The following is a 21,815-nucleotide window of genomic DNA, read 5'->3' as shown; positions in this document are numbered from 1 at the left end:
CAAATGACACAGGAACATGAAAACTGCAAAACTTCTGTACCTTACAATATTGCAGTGAAGCAACCAGTTAGACATCACTTAATTTCCAAACCGGATCTATCTGTAATCATAAACCAAAGTGGGACTTGGGGGGGAAGGAGGGAAGGGGAGGGCAGGGCAGAGTGAAGGCCAGCAGAAAAGAAAAACTGTTTTTCAGCTTAATGCAGTTGGATCATTTTTTAATGTCTCAATACAGGAAACCTACTCCAGCTTTTTAAGCTTCTGCAAAACTATTTCAATTTCCTGTGGATATTAAAGAGTCAGTAATCAAAAGCTGAGCTTCCAATGAACACTGCTCCAGCCAGATGAAAGATTAGAGGACTAACCTTCGAAAATGCTTAAAAAGCTGTCTCAAGGTAAGCTTCTGTAGTATTTTTGTCCATTGAAGTGTATGTACACGTACATGAAGAACACATGGAAATGCAAGAAAGTCTATGTTGTTCCAGAATGACATTACTTGTTTTCTTTTGTTTTCACCAAGTGACAGTCATTCAGATATTCAGAAACATTTGAGTTGGAAGGGACCTTTAAAGGTCATCTAGTCCAACCTCCCTGCAATGAACAGGGATACCTGCAATTCAACCAGGCAGCTCAGAGCCAGCTCTATCCTGACCTTGAATGTGCATCCATCACCTTTCTGGGCAACTTGTTCCAGTGCTTCACCACTCTGATTGTAGAAAAACCTTCTTCCTTATGTCCAGTAACAATCTCCCCTCTTTTAGTTTGAAACCATTTCCCCATGTCCTATCACTACAGACCCTGCTAAAGAGCCTTCTTTCTCATAGCCCCACTTTTGACACTGAAGGGCTGCCCTCACGTCTCCCTGTATCTTTCCCCAAGCTGAACAGCTGCAGCACTCTCAGCCTGCCCTCATAGGAAAGGTGCTCCATTCCTTGGATCATTTCTGTGGGTTAATCAACAGGCCTCCACCTGATCAAGTGGAATATTTAAGTCAAAATAAAATCAATCTACAGTAAGGACAAGAATTCATAGGAAATTGAAAATAATCTTCAGCAATGACAAGAAAAGCAGCTTAAAATACATTTCCACAGGTATTTCAGGCTCCAGAAGAATAAGTACTAAACTTCTCCTATACAGTAACAGATTAATAGAAGTCCAATTACTTACACTCCAGGCCATAAAGTTGGAAAAGCCCCAATCATTTTCCTTATGAAAGAACAAGTGACTAATACGACGACTGAATGATTTTTCATCATCTTTGTAGTTTATTATCTTGAGAACTGCTTGTGCATGACAAGACCATGACCTACGAATACAGAAGAAGCACGTGAAATCATTCAAATAGCAGCTTTTTATAATCACTAAGAACACCCTTGATTGGGTTTTTTGCTACCTTGCTTTTATACACAGATTTTTCTTTTATTTTCTCTTGTTTGATGTTAAGGTTTGATTAATCATTTGAGGGTATGAATCACTGAGGCCTTCTGAAGCCACATTACAAATCTGAATTCAGCTGGAACAGAGGTTCTCCTTGGGCAGTGTTATTAAGGACTGTTGGTGAATCACAGGCAACAGTGGTTTAAGGTTCTATTTTTCATCTACTTTGGTGCCAACATGCATGTCAGCTGAAAGGGCTCTTGGTGTCTCCAGACTGGGATAACTCAGTCTTTAACAAAGGAAAGGAGGAGGTTCTTCTGCCTTCCCTCCCTCCCATCAGATACATTTCCCAATTCCCCAGATTTTCTCAGCAGCATTTATGATCCTGCTCAAATCTATGACACTGGTGTAAATCAGAATGAACATCAGTTCAGACACAGACTTGTCAATGTCTCATACAGAAGCATTACTGCTTTCTTAGCATCTAGCTCAATACTTTTGAAGATTACTTGACGCTTTTTCTGTGACTACTATGTGCGAACCACTTCTCACAGGAACTGGTGACACATCTTTCCTCCTTACCTTTGCACTGAGCATTCACATTTTAGGTTACAAAAATGACAGGAAAGAACAATCATTACTCAGAGTGAAAATGGTCTAAGATTTGATGCAAGAATGAAGCTATCATACTGGAAAGGATACCTGTGAGGCACCTGCTCTTTAACTGGATAAAGTGCAGTAATTCTCTTTTTAATTTATTATACTATTTACCAAGGGTCAAATGTGGTCAAACTCGTTTTGCATACAGGAATCTGAGAAGACATCTGAGTCCTTATTGACTGAGCAATGAACTCAGTTCAAGGACTACATCAACACAGTTCCCTGCCTCAGCTGCAGAGAACGACCCTCTCCTGCTCCTCACAGGGTGGGATCTATGGCTCAGCAGGGCTTTAAAGCTCCAGCAGCTCTTCCGCTTGAAATGAACCCAGAACTTCTCACGTGCTAAGAGAACTGTCAAAGACTTCCCTTCAGTACTCAAACTGAAACATACCTGAATTCTATCACAATCTTGCTGAAAGAGAGGATTAGTCCTGTGCTTTAGGATTTTGAAGGGTCAGGATGAAAAGAGGACTCAACACCTTGCAAGAATTCTTTCCTCTCGAAGAAAGTTGGATGAAGTAGGTGTTTTCAGATGCCTACACTTATTACAATACAGTTCAAATAGTATCACATGAAGACTCCAATAATACTTAAAGGGTCTTACGTGGAATCAGATTCTGCATTGCACTGGAGGAAGAATCCTACGCTTTTTTGGTGAGGTCTGTCCGGGTAGAGTCGTGGCATGACCATGATCTTCCATGGCAAATTCCGTACAAAGCAGGGAGGGCTGAGAACTGATTCACTCAATCTGTTGAAGCGTTCGACTGTGAACTGAAAGGTTGCCTCCGATCGCCAACTTGTATCTGCAAGATATACATGTACGTGCAGAGAGCATTTGAAAAATCTCATGTATTGTCCTCCAAAACAATCCCTGCCAACATCAGTGTGTTTGCTATAGTGAGGTTCTGGAAGCAACCAAACAAAACAAAATCTGCAGTGTCATTTACCCCCCACACAACCGAAGTTTCAACTTTTTTTTTTGTTTTGAAGAACACACTGCAATAGCATTCAGGAAGACAGAGTACTGGAATAAACTCCTTTTGGACAATTTCTTCTTAATGATTGAAGGATTCTCACAATCTGTCCAACTGACTCTTAATACCAAGTCACTGCCTACTTACTGTTTTCTGCTTGGAAAAGTGTCTGTTCAGAACAAATCAACCTCCTTTTAATCTTCTATCAGACAGCAGAAGAATTACTGAAGAGGAGGATCCTGCATCTTGTATGCAGAAGCTTTAGAGATTTTTAGTGGTCTAAAATAAAGTTAAATGAGACAGTCTTTAACACTGCTTATTTTGACACACTGAAACTAATTTTGCCTTCCTTCCACATCCTCACTTCTTTGTATACCACAATCTGCTCCACTGCTGCTGTACAGAGCTGTAACAGCATGCTGGAAGCTGCACAGCTTCAGGAAGGCACAAGTCTGGGCTCTTGTTCCTGCAATACACCTCACATTGTATATAGGGATAAAGAACTCAAAGCTCATCTGAACAATGGCATGGGGCAAGGAAGGTGTAACAGAGGGTGCCCAACAAACTCTCCTGCCTTTTTTATTTTTCTCCCTCCATGGCTTCATCTGAAGTCCTGCACAGCACAGCCAGGTTTGCTCCTGGGCATTGGGAGGTCCAAGCAGCACAAGGCATGCAGCCCTGGGCACATCATGTGCTGTGATACTGAACTCAAGAGCACTGGGGTGCAGGGACAAGGCAGGAACTGGGTGAGTCAAGTCTTGGCTATTACCTTATTTAAGAAACCAAATTATTTTAATTACAACATGCAATAGAGGAAAGATTATACACTCCACACAACAAACTAGAATTTTTGTCCACAACTGCACAGGAGCTTTGACAAAGTTCCTTCTTTGCCCCTGCAAAGCAGTTTTCTTTTCAAGCAGCTATCTTGCTGCTGATTTTGACTTTGGCAACACAGTTGGCCATATCTGTGTAAGGCAGGACAGACAAGCTTCCCTAATCAGCTCTTAAAAGTAACTACTACAACAGAAGCTAGCCAACCCCTCTACTTGATCTCCCCTCCACAGCTGTAACAATTGTCACAATGCTCTGTGCTGCCAGCTTCCTTGACATTTTCCCATTGCTGGGGTTTACTTTCTCCTGCTCCCCCACTGCAAGTGCAGCCAAACCAGCAGTTTCTCACCTACTCATTGCTCGCTTCCCACCCAGCTCAGCTACTCACTGCTTGTTGACAGAACCCAGGCAGCTGCACTTCTATGAACAAAGGAGTGCCACACTTTCAAGCTTCTTTTTAGACAATCTTTAACAGTTATTACCAATTTAACTCTGTCTTATATCACATGTATCTCAAAACAGCTGGAAAACACTTCCCTGTTCACAGCCCAGTACTTCAGCATCCAAAAACGAGCAGACCAAGTGCGTTCAGAGCACTGCAGCACAAGGACACTGCTTCACTACCAGGCTCAGGCAGCATCTGCAGATGCTTCCAAGCAAGCTGGCCTGTACTTCTTGTCTTCTTTTCAAGGAAGCCTGTGCGTGAGACTTCACCAGGGAAGGGCTCTTCTCAGTACAGAACTTCAGTAATCGCTAGAAACTATGTCACAAAAATGCAGCCTTGCAGCAAAGGTCAACTCTGAAATAGAAGTTTCTCTAAAAATACAAACACAGTCCCTAGAAATAACAACCTTCTCTTCCTTCCAGAAAGCCCATGCTTTAAACAAGTGCAATTGATTAAAACAAGAACTGTATTTAAATAAAACAAAGTTTAAATAGTAAGTCTGAGCACATAAATAAGTAAAACCTTCCTTTGCCATCATATCTGACAACCTCTAATACAAGGCTGCAATTGGCAGCAGGATAATTTTGCAGTGACTGGCAAGGAAGGCTTCCATGAATCACTGCCATACACAGAGTTAAACACAAGGCTGGAAGAGCAGATCCAGCTAACCCTGCCCGCTGAAGTTACATGCTATGGATCACATCTGCTAGATGGAAAAGATTTTGTCACTGATGACACTAACGTCACACTTAACACCGTGACACAACAAAGACTCTCCAAATTACAGATCCAAACACAATATATGATCCATCTTAAAAATGAAGTACATATTTTTGTGTTTAAAACTTTGAGAAAATCAGATTTCTTTTTTCCCTTAGTAGATGTTGCTAACTTTAAAGTACACTAAAGTTATTAAAATATTTTGAACCTGAACTATTAATAGCAAAACCAGCTGAATAGTCTATGGATATTTTTAAAGTGATGCAAAAGCAGCACATGCAACACTGGCACGTGGCTAATACTGGCACTGCTGAAGCCCTCCTAGCTGCTAATTCTTAATGGAAACAAGGCAGCACTGGGAAACTGCAAAGCACTGAGTTGGTTTTGTTAGGGACCTTCTGTTTGACCTTTAACTTCAGAGGGAATTTATGTTAGGTGCTGCGTGGAATACTGACGAGCTTATGAAGCAAATCTGATCAGAGCTTTATTTTTATTGCTTTTAATTATATTTGCAAAACTATTTCATTTCACAAATATCAGGTCTCTGAGCCCTTTCCTGCACAAATCACAGCACGCTCCCCTCTGCTGGTTGTTTTGTATTGCCAGCACATCACACAGACCAGCACCAGCCCCTGAAGAGCACAGCCCCATCTCAAGTCCTGCCAGTGGTGCACTGCAGTCTCATGCTGTGTTACTCAATGCCCACGTTTGCTGCCAGACCAATGGGATGAGAGCTGCACTTTTTCCCCCATCTCAGTTGTTTCTTCTCATGCTAAGCAGAAAAAACAAAAACATCTCAAAAATGTCCTGAATTCAAACAGTTGGTTTCTATGATCCCACAGGAAGGAAGCACCAACATTTTATCCTACTTTTCACCTGTTCCACAGAAACTGTTAAAACTCATGTTAGTTTTCTTACTGAAGTATCCAAATTCTCCTCTCGCACCCTCTTTCAGCTCAGCTTGTTCTCACTTGCTAAGAAAAACAGCAGAGGAACACGGAGGACGCTTACAGAGGTCGGTGCCTTCCTGCTTTCTCCTCTATCCTGTGAACCTCTTGGCTGCCCATCATACATGCACACTGTGCTGCAGCTCAGGATAGCAAACGAACCAACAGCAAGCCAGCAATTGCACTGATGTGTAAATAACACAATAACAAACACCTCATCTGATTTACAAGGCCTTGAAACAGCACCATGCACTGACACGATGCAAGTCTTCAGGAATGTCTTTGCAATAACAACACTTTCTATCTGTGTATATAAAATATCATAGCACCAAGACGTATCCAGGCACTCCTTCATCAAATATGGTAATGAGAAACTACCAGAGTATTGCTTAACAATCATATTCTACCTCTGAAAGCTGTCCAACAGCACAGTACATCAATGCTCCTGACCACATTGAATGTACATGAGGACAATAATTAATATCACAATAAACATAAAAGGTACTTAAGATCTTTTATAACAGGCAAAAAAAATTTGTCTTGATCAAAACAAAAATTCCTGTTTCAGACTTAATTACAGTGAATTAAAGTCACCTGAATGAGATCAATAACAAAAATCACAGGCTGAACAGACCTAGTTTTTACTCTCTTGCAATAATCCAATCTTAGGAAACTTTATCTTTGCCAATGTTAGAGCATGTCCTGAATTCAAACCATATTCTCTTCATAGAATATTACCATTTTCTACCAGTACTCTATCTACTATCAGGTTCCATAAACACGTGAAAGCAGCGCTTTTTTGCTCTTTAAACTCAAATTGTGATTTTTTCTCAAACTAAACCAGTGAATATTTTCCACAAAGCTTCAAGTACTTCAGATTTATCTCTCACAAGACAACATGAGACAAAGAATCAGAGGGGAAGGAATCCCACTCACACTGTCTCCCTTCTCCCAGTTCCATTTATTTTGTTCTTTGAAATAAAGGCAGTTTCTCCCTCACCTCCTCTCTTAAGAAAAGAAATACAACTGGGCACTTCCTTCACTGAATATAACAACAAACTTAAGTGAACTTCAGATTAAGTAACTCTATCATAGTTATTTTAAAATTATATCTTCTGTAACAAAAAAAAACAAATTACACATGCACTTTTATTTAACAGGTCAACAAAAATATTTCAAAACCTCCATCACTTTTCCTTCTCATTAAAAGGGACATCAGTAGGCACAATTTCCCTTGGACTCAAGTGCAAGGGTGGAATATATTCGTCAAAGGAATAGTTACAGTGACTTATTACACAAAGAAAAATTGATCATAGCTGCCACGTAACAGATAAGGACTCTCTAACTGTCCTGAAGGAATTGTGTAACCGCCACACATCACTATTTGGTAATGCACAGCTGCAGTATGCATAAATGAATGTGTCAGAGAATTTAACAATGAACAGCGTAACTTTCAGCAGTGTTTAAAGGAATACTTAAAAGAGAAAATAAGTAAACTACCTGTCAGGACCCTGAAGCTACTGGATAGCTTTGTAAAAAGCTACACAGAGAACAAGGAGTTAACTACCGAGGCTTTGATTTTTTAATGAGATGCAGTTCAAAGGACAGATAAAACATAGGCCATTTTGTTCTCAAAGTCATAAAAATAACAAAGCCAGCCGGCTAGATGTTCTCATCTGTATTTCCTTACCATCCTCCATGTCTTCTTCGGTGTTGTTGTGTCCATCAGCCATTGCTACATTCCCATTAATGACAGGATTTTGAGTAATTCTTGGAGGATCATCTGCATCTCCAGCTAACACAGAAAAAGAAAAACAAAAATTACTCAACTGTATTGACATTTCTATCTCAGGTAATACTTATGAGACAGACTACTTTTCAAACATAGGCACACTTTGTCCTGCTGAACAGCATCCACCAAAGCAGCAGCACAGCTACTGTACTTGTGGATGTGCAACTGTAGAATTCTGCAAGCCAATGAACACTAATGACCTGATAAAAAGCCCGTATTAACAGAGAACGCCAGCATTCTTAAGCTTCTAATGGCCTTACACTCAGAATTTCAAAACCAAGTCTCAAAGTGAAAATGACCTCGTAAATAACTTTGTCCTGCTATCCCACCTTTATTGATACATTTTTAGTAACAGACTGGTAAACCAACAGCATGCTTTATGTCTTCTTCAGTTTCACTGCTTTTAAAAGGAAAACAAAAGTATCTAATCAAACGTAAAGGTGCATTTTTAAATCTAACTTGGAAAAAAATGCAAAGAAAGTCCTTTACTTTACCCATCCTGGGAACAGCTCAGAAGTAACATTCTCCAGTTTCCAGCCACTACTGACACTAATCTAAAACATACATCAAACGCTACTAAAACTGTAAGTACGAAACAACACCACGAACTAAACCCGAGTATCTTCAAGGCGCTTTGACGATCCCGGTTAACCAGCAGGCGCTGCGGGCACGCGGCACAAGCCGCTGACTGCGGGACCTCGCGGCAGCACCTCGGACAGCGGCCAGCCCTGCCGCCCCGTAAGGCGCTGCTGCAGCGGGCTGCAGACGGCCGGCGTGCAGGAAAACGCTGCAACAACGGGCGCTGCTCTCCGCTGTCACTGGATTAGCAGCTCCCCAAGTAAAACTTACAGAACTAACGAACAGAAACAGATGGGAGCTGAGATTTCTGTCTGGATTAGAGCTCTGACGCTGAGATATCTGCTGCGTCCCAGCGGGCACCCACTGCGTCTCATCAGCACGATCCCAACGCCGATGACCACTCGTGCTGAAGGCTGCTGCTGGGTGAGGCAGACAGAGCCCGCCGGCAGCAACCAGCACTGCGGCGCTGGGTTCAAACAACAGCTACCTAATTACAACAGAACTAACTGGGAAGGGAAAGGCTTAAACTGCAACTGAGGAGCAGGAAGGAACAAAAAAATCACAAAATGACCAGGGTTGGAAGGGACCCCAAGGATCATGAATCTCCAACCCCCCTGCCACATGAAGGGCCACCAACCTCCCCATTTAATGCTAGACCAGACTGCCCAAGGCCCCATCCAATCTGGCCTTGAACACCTCCAGGGACAGAGTATCTACAACCTCTCTGGGCAGCCTATTCCAGCATGTCACCACTCTCTCTGTAACAAATTTCCCCCTGACATCCAACCTAAATCTCCCCTCTCTCAACTTAAAACCATTTCCCCTCGTCCTGCAGTTATCAACCCTTTCAAAGAGTTGATTCCCCTCCCCTCTGTAGGCTCCCTTTAGGTACTGAAAGGCTGCAGTGAGGTCACCCCGCAGCCTTCTTATATCACCACGTTTATCTCCACAGCTCACCTTTCTTTCTTTTTCTCTTCCAACAACACAAAGTCTGAGAGGGCAGGGGCAGAGCTCCTTGCAGGGCACACAGCATACAGCCTGCGGCAGCACAGCAACTGCCTGCACACTGACACAGGCTGCTTCGTTTCCAGTCACCATCAGGGCAACTTAATGCCTATAAACAGGTTGGAGCAAACAGCCGAAGTGCAGCCAGTCCCTCGCCAGCAGCAGGGAACACTGACATGTCTGTGAGCTAGGACCTGGCTTTAACAGTGACGGGCTTCTGAGAGATGCTGCACTGCACTGCCCCAAAGCACAGCCAGCAGAGAGCAGGGAGAAAACACAGAAGCAATCAGAGCAAAAGTGATCACCTTAGGAGACACAGCAGAGGCACATGTGAGATACTATGAGGGGAAAAAACAAACCACAGCACAGCACATATCCCGAATGCCCATCCCAACACACACGGCAGCACTGCACCACAGCTCCTGAGCACACACAGTAACAGTAGTAGTAACAGTAGCAGACAGTAACAGCAGACAAACACTGTTAGGCTGCCTTGTAAAGAACACCTAAATTGGTTTCTACCTCTCCAAAACACAATAGTTATGACTTAAGTATTGTTTCATTAGAAAAAAAAAGAAAGCAGAATATGATGAACAGCAACAATAAGTCAAACTTCTGGAGTTACAGTTTTCTTTCTGCTCATGCCACTGCAGTATAAAGAAACCAAACAGCTTCAGGTGTTCAAAGAGTCTCTGCAGTTTGGAGGTTCAGTTAGAGGGCATCTGAGAAGAAGCATTTCAGATTTAAGTTTGAGCAAAACAATGAGTTCCCACTTATCTTCCAAAAGATCATGATTGCTGACGTGAAATCAAGTCAAACAAATTGATGCACACAACTTGAAAGATGCTGATGCAGACAATTAACTGTGAGGAATTAGCAGGAAGCCAGGCAGCCCACTCACAGGTCCAGCACAAGACAGGGTGAAGGCACAGCTCACTAACAGAGATCACTGAACAGCTCAGACAGAAGCCTGAGAGCAATATGGCTATTCAAAAGCCCAAACCCTCTGAAGCTACAATCATACCATGCAATGCCGTAACTCACAGACATTGCTAAAATCTTTGTTACAGACAGTGACCTCAACATTAGCACACCAAAATACTCGTGCAGTTGAGTAATCAGAAAGAAGTACAACATCTGAAAAACCTTTAGTCCAAAAAGCTCTTAGCTGAATACAGCTGGTTTAATAAGATCAACTTCGCATCACATTGCTCTGCTGCTCACAGTTATTCCAATCTAGAGGGAAGGAATCTCAAAGTTGATCGTATTTTTTCTATTATTGATGAGAAGGTAAAAATCGTATTGTCTGGATAATGTGGCCTTTGAACAAATAAGAAGCCTGTTATATTGGTAGAGAAGAACACTGAATACAAAGCGCAGCTCAGCAGTGACCATGTCTGCAGTCCCTCGTGGACTAAAGCTACAGAAGGAGTCCTCTCCCTCAGCAACGAAACCATGGCCACCAGAAGTTTAACACTGAGCTACAGCTGCACAGGGCTGCTGTCACGGCTCAAGTCATACCAAGTGTTCTAATTCTGAAAGATTACCTACAGTGTTTCTCATTAGCTTTTGGACCTGGTGGCCACAGAGGAGAAAATGAAGCAGACTGCCTGGCAGGTTATGAAAAATTTGTTTCCTTTTGAGGTTAAGCAGACCACAGTGCTGAAGCAACGGTGCCACTAAATTGACACCTCACCACATACAACCGCCTTATGATGGAAACCACCAGCACTGAGGACTGTGAGGTGTCCCACGGTTTGTACAGACCTCTGCGATGATGTGACCATGGTGCCTGCAGCAGCTGAAGGCTGGACACAGGGTGCTGGGAGGAGCAGCTAACAGAACAGTCTTCCTCCCCCTCTGTGAACCAGGCATTCTGGAACCAAAGCCACTGTAATTTCATAGAAGATGCTACAAAGTCTTTTAGTACCTTTCCTAAAAATGCATGGAAATAAAACAGTATATAGACAGACTATGTAAATTTCACTGGAAAGTGGACAAAATGAGTCTTGTAGCAGTCAAAATGCACTAGGAGTTGTTAAAATACAGATTATTTCACAACTCCCTGTAGCAAACATTCCCCAAACCACAGAAGCGGCCTGCAAATGGCCTCATCAGAGGTACTGGGTTTTATGCAACTAGACAGCAGCTTACAAAAAGCCTTTGGGCTTCCAGAAGTCTGGGACCCACTGCATGAAAGCCAGAGCAACAGGCAGAGTTCCCAGGGAGCTGGGATTATGCACACAACAGAAACAACCAAACAAGTCCCATGATCAGAGTAACTTAACCACAACAGCCAGTCTTCGACCAACTAGAACTGCTTTAAGACCAAAAAACTGGAAATTGTTCACCTGATAGAAAAAAAAGTGACCAAATTTGCTTGCTTTGGAAAAACAAAGCCCTTCAGAATAAGAGAAAGTACCCGTCCTGTAATCCCTATGTACAGTCAGAATACAAACACCACTTCCTAGCTGCACAAAGGGACTCAGGAGAAAGGGAAGTAAGCAATAGTGTTCAATCATTTCCTTTTTAAGGCATACCTACCTAGGTTGCTGTAATAAAAACCTGTGGAAGCATCGATCCATTTCTGTAGTACTGCTGCCTTTCCAAAAAGCACCCAAAACAAACCAACCCCCCCAAACATTTTAAAAGACTAAATACAGAGATGGAGATCAAGCTGACTATTCAGGGTGGGAAGAGGACCCATAACATTCTGAAGACTGTTGCTAAGGTACAGAACGCTGATGCCACAGATGTTACTTATGACTTTCTGAAACTTGAAATTATAGCAAAAATAAAAAGAAGTAATTCTCATATTAGCAAAAGAGTGGGTAATTTGCTTTTTTTTTTTTTTTTTTTTTCCCTTCCTGTTCTATTATTTTTTCATTAATTCACCCAGAAAACTACAAAGGACACCAAGTAAGGGGAAAAAGCTTCTGGAGAAGTACCAGAGGGCAAGAGACAAGTGAGCAGAGTAAGGGAGAACGGCACAGTCACGGACAGCGAGGTGACTGCAGAGGGAGACAAGGTTTAAGGGTCATTGGTGCTCTCACAGTTTGCCTTAGGAAATTTAAAAGAAAGGAAATATTATTATTTTTTTTAACTCTCTTTAAAGAAGAACAAGCAGCCAATGCTTGTTATAAAAAAAAAAAAAAAGAGGGAGGGAGGGCTTAAAGAGTAATACAGAAGTCTCCTGCCCTCTGAAGCGTCCAAAATAAATTATCGCACTAATGACTGTGAATTGCAAATCCTCTGCAGCATGAGATGATGCTACAAAGACAGCAATCAAAGAGAGAAACATCACTGGGGTGGGGAGCTGCCTGGAAGCAGGCCCAGCCCTGCCATGCCTACAGCACATGGAGCACGGAGCGGGCAGCCAGCGACGCTGCAGCCACCGCCTGTATTCCACTGATTGACCATTACAGCCCTACGTTCCTGTCATTATGTCTGCCTGTCAAAGGGAACATTCTGACAAAAGATGAGATGGCATGAGTGCTTGTATGTTGTGTCAGTGCACCTCGTGAATCCAAAGTCTTGTAACTGAAGGTGATCGTACCTATTACATTCCCGGATAAGCCAGAAGTTACTTCCCTAAGCAGCTCCTGAACACCAAACTTCATCCATGAGAGGTACATGCCAAGGCAAACAGCATCTGGAACATCATCCTACGAAGAAAGCTATCTTTATTTAAAGATAAAAGGGAGGTACAATGTAACTTTGTGAGCAGAAAGATAGCTGAGAACAACCAGCCGACCCAGAAGCTATTCTCTAAATTAAGCAGCCTGCCACAGCGCCTCGTTTATCTGCCTGCCTATACAGAGATGAGCACGTTGATGGCATTTACTAAACAACATCTTAAGCCTTAAAAATGTGACTAATTTCTTATAGACATGTAAATCATTAAGGTATTATCAGCACAATTATTCAGTGAACCAAAAGCTGCCATTCAAGAAGTCACCCTCCACACCAAGTTTACAAAAACAAGCAGTGACTAAATTACTGCCAGCTCTCAGCATCTTAACTCGGTGCTTTATGAATAATGCAGTGTTAAATGAAAGACTGCATGAACCAGAGATCAATTTGGACATTGACAACACACCTACAATTATCCCATATATCTACAACTTTATACTCTTGCAGAAGCAGTTTCTATAGACTGCTTTCTCATTTTAAGATTTTTTTCATACACTTGAAGTGTTTAAAAACTTGGGGCAGTCAACACTACCAGCACGCATTTTTCTTCAACACAGTGCTATGATTTCTCAAATATGCCAACCCCCAACTCCCCAACCCATGTTAACCCATTCCGCAGTGCCACAAGCTCCTCAGCAGCCAGCAGGGCAAGGAAAATGCTGCTGTGAGCCATCCCAGTTTTTTTCCCAGTCTGATGGGCTTTTTGGCTGAGGTTACACTTCCAGAAAACTATCAGACCCAGAAGAAAAAGGAAAGATGACTGCATCTGGTTCCCATGTAATACTCAAAGCAGTAAACAGAACAGTTGACAAAACAAATCATTTTCTTCCATGATAAGGGAAAGGCTGAAGCATCAGAAGTGTCATGAGCCATTATAACAACTACTAGACTTGTGCTACCCTCCTCTTCACTGCACCTAGAGGAGCAAGGCCGGAGAAGCAACCATCCAAACTCGTTATGTCTTGTCTCTGCACATTCCAGAGATGGTAGCACGATTACATCTGCACTGCAGACAAGGCGCTTGGTCCCAGCCTACCAAACACACCCTAAACAACGTGTCTTTCCAACATCACACCCCTTTTATGTTTTACTGCTTTACTGAGTAATCAACTTGTCTCTTGCAACAACAAACGCAGAGCTCTTCAGCAAGCATCACAAGAAAGGCTGAAGAAATACTGGGAGAAAACCAAACCTCTGAAACAGAGAGAAAGTGACATGCTGTTAAACGGAGCCAGGAGCAACCAGCACTGAACGTGACACAACTGTAGTGCTCTGACCACGTTCTTTGTGTTTTGAAAGGAGACAAACAGTAATAGAACAAGCTTAGTTGGATAGGAGTATAAGTGCGTTATGGCACTAGTGACTGCACTCCTGATGCAGCTCTCTTTCTTCAAGCACAGGGAAGCATGCAGCTTTATCACCTGACTCAGCTTCACTGGGAGTAGTTGGGAACCTACATAAGCCTTCAGAACTCAAACCTCTTTCATTTTGACTCAGCACACTTCTGTTTCAGAAAGCTGTAGAGCACATCCATCAAAGTAAGCACTACAACTGAATGCTTGCTATATAGTTCAGCAACAAAGAAGTTTTGCATTTGAAACAATAAAATAAAATGCTGCATTATCCTTTGTTAAGCTAGCTCTGAAGGCAGAGTGATTCTGTATGGTTACTTTCATAACAAAGTCAAAATGTTATTAGCAAGATACTGTAACTCTGTTTGAGAACGCATGCATGCAGCAAACACTAATTGCACTGCTCACACCTCAACTCAGCCCTGGAATCTGCTGAGCTGTGCTACACTGCAGGCAGCAGGACAGGTAGCAGGGCACCATAAATCTTCTTTTGTTCTAATATTGACATCATTTCCTGAAACTGGAAACACAGTTCACCTGCCCATGGTAGAGCTTACATGCAAAAATCAATTTCCAGCAGAGAACATCAGCTGATAGTAACACAGATTTCGCACTGCAACAACACTGGTTGTACTGGGAGGGAATTTCACTTTTAGCCTCACTTTAAGTAGGCCTAACAGTACCTTGCTACTAAAGAGTCTGTTAAAAAAAAACCAAAAAAACAGATCTGTCTGAATTAGAGAAAAATGTGACATTTGCACATAGGAGACCTCGCACCTAAAATCCAACATCATCAGCATTTCTACCTGTGACTTTTGGCAGTGCTTTAATGGCCTTTTCTCTATCACTACATTACAGATTTGCTAGCACTGGTCCTATTTTCTCCCTTCTTCTTTATTCATTGCAATGTGAGTAAAAACGGATGGATGTACACAGTGGGACCACAAAAATCTGACGTGGCTGCACGGTGAACTTGTACAAAGCACGTAACATTCCCATTCACTTCCAGAAACAAAGAAAAGAATGGAAGATGACTGCACGAGGAGCTGCTGGGATGTGGGGAAGCAATATTCTTGTGTATGTGGCAAGCGATTAAGTAATTCCTATTATGAAAAGTCTACACTTCAGGTTAATGTCACCATTCCCGTTCAATGTATTTAACAATAGCAATTACGCACTTGTCTTAAACTAACACCAACAGAGAGCAAACCAAGAACCATTCCTCTCTCACAAGGGATGCTTTCCAACGAGCTGGACAAGGAACTGCTGCTTTGTTCCAAGGCGCAGATTCCAGACTCTCTTTCGCACCGGTTTCCAAGTTCCTGAAAGGCATGGCTCTGGAGTTTTTCAGGCTATTATTTAATAAGCTACATTTTCCAGCCCGTTTGTTGCACTGTTCCATATCCTACAACAACACCCATGATCCAATGACTGTGCAGGAAGACAAGCGTTGGGATCTGGATGTGCCCAACAGCCACTAAACTCCAGGCAGCATTAATTCAGAGGCCCATCCATCTGCCTTTCCATGCTCCATACTACAAACACCACCAAAAACATTCGAAAGGCCTTAGCAGAGGACTGACTCAAGGATCACCATCACATCCTGGAACAGCTGGGCTTTCCCCAGCGTTCACTCGTACATAAGGTTTAAACTTGATTTTCCCTTTCCCTCCTGACAGCAACCCATTTTTTCCATTGCGGTGCTAACGTGGGCAATTAATTCCTTGGGCTCCAAGAAAGAGCAGACTGTTGCTGTGAGCATTCTGCAGATCAGCTTCTCTCAACTGCTCGGAAAGTGCAACTTACTATATGGGAAGCACCCAAATGTTAGCAGGTGCCAAAATTAGGACTGAGCTGTGTTAATTTTTTATTCCTGCCTACACGAAGAATGTCTTTCTTCTAACAAACAAGTTTCAGCTGAAAAGGTGTTTTATACAGAACATATCCTGGGCACCAGCTTCCACTACTTACAAAGGAATTCTTAAAAGCATGCAGAACAGGAATTTAATAATTCTCCAGTAAACACTCCACTGACAATTTTATCGCTTTTTGGTCGGCAATTTCAAGTCAGTTGGTTCTTTTCCTTTTGAATGAAAACAAAAGAAATCTTAAGAAGTGACCAGAAAGTTTTTCCCGTTTAACTACTCAACTGTAACACATCCACCCCAGTGTCCTGGTGCCAAGAAGGCGGCCAGGGGACCCAAGGCCTCACAGCAGCTCACTGTCAGAAAAGAAGTACACCTTCTATTTTAAAGAAAATGATATACATACATAACAGGCACAATGTTCTGAGGCCCTCTCTTTGCAAACCTAGTATAAGTGCCCCCAAATCAATGAGGCAGAAAAACTACTGAGGATTGTTCCACATCTGCATTAGCACAACAGCTAAATCTAAAAATCAAGCTGCTCGGAAAGAAAGAAGAATAAAAAATACCTACTGCCAACCACTGCAACACTCGTAAAGCAGCAACCATTCTCAAAACAATTCTTTATCACAGACAGAGCTTCCCAAGCCAAATGCATCGTGCTGCACCATCTGCAGCTGCAAGCCTCAAAAATACGCAGCTTATGCAAATCATGCAAACAACTGTTTTAGAAACAGGAATTTAAGAGAGACATTCACAAACTGGGGCCTCCCACCTACGTAATTCAATTTCAGTCTCGTTTTGCAGTGCAACCACGTGGATGAAGGATGGAGAGATGCTTCAGATGGGTTTTATTTTATATGCCACGGCTCCTGTGTACTGCAACTCTCTCAACACCCTGATGTGTCACTGCCCCACCTAACTATTTCCCCATAAGACTCTCTCTCCCTCCAGCCCTCCCCATGGCCAGGAGCACTTGGTATCCCCAGAGCAGCAATGGGTGTCCCTCCCTACAAGCCAACCCCTCCTCCCACTGCTCCCTCCACTCCAGCAGTCACAGCGCTCCAAGCAAGGCGCTCTCACCACACCAAGAGTAGCATTTAGCTCTTCACATCATCAGCTTTAGCTTAGCTTTGTCTGACAGGGGAGGAAAACAGGTTGGTCACAAACGTTACCTGCTTCCTTGAAAAGCTTGTAGCCTCACATGTGGCAGTGATCAGAACCCGCATATTTCTGACAAAAACACATTCTGAAAAGAAGTTGTACTTCATTGCTTATGCATTTGTTGTGTATTTGCTTTCTTACTACATATTCCATTTTATTTATTGTTTGATAGGCCAAATCCTCAGCCTGTATTTCAATAGCATTCTGGGCTTCATTCTCAGAGCACAAAGGCAACAACCCAGACTCGAAAATGTGTTTTAGAGCAGCTGACTACTGCGTGTCAGCCACTGAATTAAATCTTTCTTATGCTCTGCAAAACACCCTAATTCCACAAATACACTCCCAATCTCAATACTCTATTCTCTCTGGCAAATCTTCCTAACTACTGCTATTTTTGCTCCATTGCTTGCACCACTCATCTGAAGCAAATTCTGAGGACTTCCAAAATTAATTACCATCTTCCTGCTTTGCCTCTGGCGAGGAGCTGGTATAAACATCACCACCGAATTAAGCAGCATCTCAAATTCCTTATTCCACTGATGAATGATTCTTCCTTTGTTTCAGGAAAGCCACGAGTCCCAGAAGCCTTCTCCCCACCCTTAATTTTTCTCCCAAATAATGCATCATTTGTGGCCTGGGCCATCATCAGAGTTACAACTAGGTGACTACACACACAGCTGGAACAAACCCTCCCCAGTCACACTCTGCTTTTGATGTATCTAGGCCATTTACATTTCCAGCTATACCTTTAATCCCACAAACGCTGTCAGTAATTTAAGCATACCCCTGCCAGATGCAAAAGTAGTTTTTTCCCCCAGTCCTCCCCACCGCTGGCTCCTCAGCTCATTTCCTCCCTTTCTCCTGGATTACTTTCCATGACTTGAAAGCTGAGGTTGTCCTCGGAGGAGGGGTGCACACAGGACAGCACAAGGCAGAGCAGAGAGAGGACAGAAATAAATGCAAGGAGAGCTCTCCCACAGACTGCCCAATACAGAATTCCTGGCACTTCCTAAGCTCCAGACCTTTTTGTGCAGTGTTATTCACTTAATAATCTTACAAGGATTTATTTCTCCTTTCTGAAGCAGACAAAACTCAAATTAACAGATCTTGCTTAAGAAATAATTGTACATTTAACAGAATCTGCAACTTCCAACTGCAATTTCGAATCCTTCAAAGGTTTCTCACCTAAGTCAGTTTCTGTATTACTTCTTTATACACTGTGAAACAACAGAATAGAAGCAGAGCTCCAGTACAGATGTCATTACATCCAGGTCTGACTCCAACTTGAAATGAGCTCCAGGCATTATCAGCCAAAGTCAGAGTGAGATAAAGATTTAAGAATGATCAGAGAGAGATTGCAGAAACAGCAATCGTTTAGCCGCAACTTTTATTCGCACCAGAATACTCCTGCATTTCTGAAAGGAAAAGATGGGTCATGCTTTTGTAATACAGAATGAGATATAAAAGACAACAAAAACTAAGCCAAGATAGACTTGAGGCTGAAAAGAGTACAATGTTTGTTTGTTTTTGCTGGAGCTGCACTCGGACAAAGCAAGCAGACCTGCAGAAGCACCAGCCCAAGCCTCTGATGCAGCATTCTGTTATTTCACCTATATGCAGGCACCAGGTTTTTGCCAATGGCAATACGTTGTGTTTATCAGGGTGGTAACACAACACTGGCATACTTATAACAGCTAAGCTACACAAAAGGAAATTTATCTGTGCCCATGTAACAGGAGAGTCTTTCTTCACCTGTTACAGCTTGTTCTCAAACCCCATCACAAACAATACAGTGTCTGTACTTTTATCTAGCAGATACACTTGCTTTTTTTCCTATTGCATCCTTTGACCATAAGAAAGTTACAGAAATAAATATGCACGTGTGGTTTAATTTGCCCTAGTTCACATGGCCATGCTGGGGTATTTTAATGCTCCTGTGGATGTCAGCTCCCAACGCTGCGTCCCGCAGATCAAAGACACCCCACAAGAACAAGGAAACACTCAAAGGATGAGGGAGAAGTCCTCCACACTTTGTCTTGAGAAGTCCTGGTGAACAGGAGACTGATCCAACATCCAAACAGCCACATGTGGGGTGCTGGGATCTCCGGGAGATATGAAACTGCCCATCAGGCCCTGGGATCTCCCCATACTGCCCACTCAAGGTGAGGCCCTGGGACTCAGCTCATACACCGCTGTGCAGCACAGGCTGGCCATCCATCACAAAGACCATGCTACACACTGAAGTACTCAGCCCACTGCTACTGGACTGCACGTTCCAAAACAGAAGCAGGTTCCTTCATTATATAAACCATTGCAGGTACTGCCTCATCCAAATATCTGCTTCAGAGTGCTGACAGAATACTGACTCCAGAACACAATGGGTACCTTTTCAACATAGCTTATAGACACTTTGTTTTTAGATTTTATTATTGCTTCTGCCATTACCCCTACCTAAAGATGCAGTGTTGACAGTCAAATCTTTGTTCATGTTTTTATTTGAATCATCTTCTCTTCTGCAAACATTACTAGGAGCAAGCTTCTCACCTGCTTCACAGGCAAAGAAACACTACAAATGTATTAAGTGCTGGGAAATAAGCACTCTTGCAGTTCAGCATTCTTGGAATCCAAGCACACTTGCAACCAGCAGAGTTCTTCCTTCTCAGACACGACAGTGCCCAGCTCCCCTAGTGCTCCAGCCACACAGGGAACAGCCACTTTGAACGTGGAGCTCCAGCTGCAGCAGGACAGGAGAAGTTATTGCCTGCTAACGGCCTACCTTCCTGCCCATCCATGCGCATACAGGTGAACTCATGACAGCAGTGTCCAAAGCACTCCAGCAAAATTCTGGGTCCCCTTCACATCCAAAGTTATGAACCTGTATTAAGTGACAAACTCCTGTTACAAGATAGCATTACATGCACTGTATTAATTGCATGATGCAACTACTGTTTTAGGGATAGCTTTATATGTTCTTTTCTTTTTTTATTACATTTTTTTAATGTGCTAATATGAAATATTTTGAGAAATGTCACTTCAAGCATCACTGTCAGGCAAAGTTTTCACCCAATTTATGTTATTGATACTGATTTTAACAAATACACTAATAATTGAAAGACTGACTCAGACAAGATGCAGCTTCAGTTATGCAGATGAGGAGTAAAACCAGAGACAACAGGACTGTCTTTATTAATAATATTATTACTGCGTTGGTTCATTTCACATGAATGCTTACCCAGGATGAAATAAATGGCCGCTGCATTCAATTCATACCTGGTGCACTTGGTTGGATGGATCTCAGAGACCCATGCGCAGCAGCCCAAGTGCCAGTCATACAGATGCCCAGCATCAGAGCCCGCTGATGCAGCTTCATGACCCCTGTGGTGTTTTACCTTAAGGTGAAAATGGGGTTGAGGATGGGAGAAAATCATTAGACAAAAAGCACATTATTCCTAAGTCATTAAGTGTTTTCAGGACTAGGTTGTGCTTTCAAGCTTTAGAACTGAAAGGAGAACCATCGGACACCATGGCATGCATGCAACGAGCTGTGCCAGGCAGCTGTGTGCATTGCTAGCCACACAGCTGCTTTGTCAACACTTTGCAAAAGCAACATACACCCCCATTTAGCTTTAGTAACTTAACTCCAATCCTCTTACTTGATTGCAGCTTGAAAAAAATGCATCTGAAAGATCTGTCAGAGCTCTAAAGGAAAAAGGCAGCATTTCACACCACAAGCAGCACTTCTACAGCAGTTTGTATTATCTCTTCAATCTCGCCAGACAGTTAAATGGCCTGGTTAGGCCAAAAAACAGAATTCTTCAGGTACATCCAAGTATTGACCTGCTTTACCATCTCAGAAGCACTTCTGCTGCTGTGAGCAGGGCAGGCACAGGCACAGCTCCTGCACAGAGCCAGGCGGCACCACCAGCGCTGACAGACCTCAGTGAGCGAATGTCAGTGGTAGATGACCACGGCAGGGTGAGGCAAGCCCAGAAAATTCATGCTTTAGTCAATACGATCAAACATACAGCCATATTTTGAATAGAAAGCCAGCACACAGCAGTGGGAGCTGCAGTTATCTGTCAGAGCAGCGGTGCCCCTCCTCACCAGGCAGGCGGCTGTGCTGTCACTATCGCAGTGCCAGCAGGGATGGGAGCAGACACCCCTCCAACCTCTGTGCGCATCTGAAGAGCACCAAGACAAGGCTGCAGTCAGAACCAACCCGTACAACAGCCACGTGCGGTTCCAGGCTGCAGGCACTCCTCTGACTGCAACCAGCATGTAGGCCAGAGTCATTCCTTGGGAAGTAGTGACCCATTTCCAGAGCCTGTTTTCCCAACGCACACTCCCGTAGAAAACACAGGGGCATACAGCAGGCTTGTGTCAGCCCTGAGCAGCTCCCCCAGCTTCC

The 21,815-nt window shown here is 43.0% G+C and overlaps 1 protein-coding gene across 2 annotated transcripts in view; it reads right to left on the bottom strand.

Annotated features, from left to right (window-relative positions):
* USP7 (ubiquitin specific peptidase 7) overlaps positions 1–21,815 on the bottom strand; it is a 63,321-nt gene that overhangs the window by 31,451 nt on the left and 10,055 nt on the right. The window contains exons 1-4 of one of the 2 annotated variants that reach the window (XM_085237230.1): positions 20,184–20,258; positions 7,648–7,752; positions 2,642–2,840; positions 1,168–1,306 (exon numbers count right to left, since the gene is read on the bottom strand). In XM_085237230.1, coding sequence (XP_085093356.1) covers positions 1,168–1,306; positions 2,642–2,840; positions 7,648–7,752; positions 20,184–20,205 — 465 coding nt within the window. In that variant the 5' untranslated portion in view covers positions 20,206–20,258. Of the gene's footprint in view, positions 1–1,167; positions 1,307–2,641; positions 2,841–7,647; positions 7,753–20,183; positions 20,259–21,815 lie in introns of those variants that run through there. The other variant, XM_085237231.1, reaches the window with a different exon arrangement.

This window comes from Meleagris gallopavo, chromosome 16 (genome assembly GCF_905368555.1).
Source record: "Meleagris gallopavo chromosome 16, MGAL_WU_HG_1.1, whole genome shotgun sequence".
In the NCBI taxonomy this organism is placed as follows: Eukaryota; Metazoa; Chordata; class Aves; order Galliformes; family Phasianidae; genus Meleagris; species Meleagris gallopavo.
Note: the sequence above shows the minus strand (reverse complement) of the source record. Positions and strands in the feature narration are given on the sequence as shown.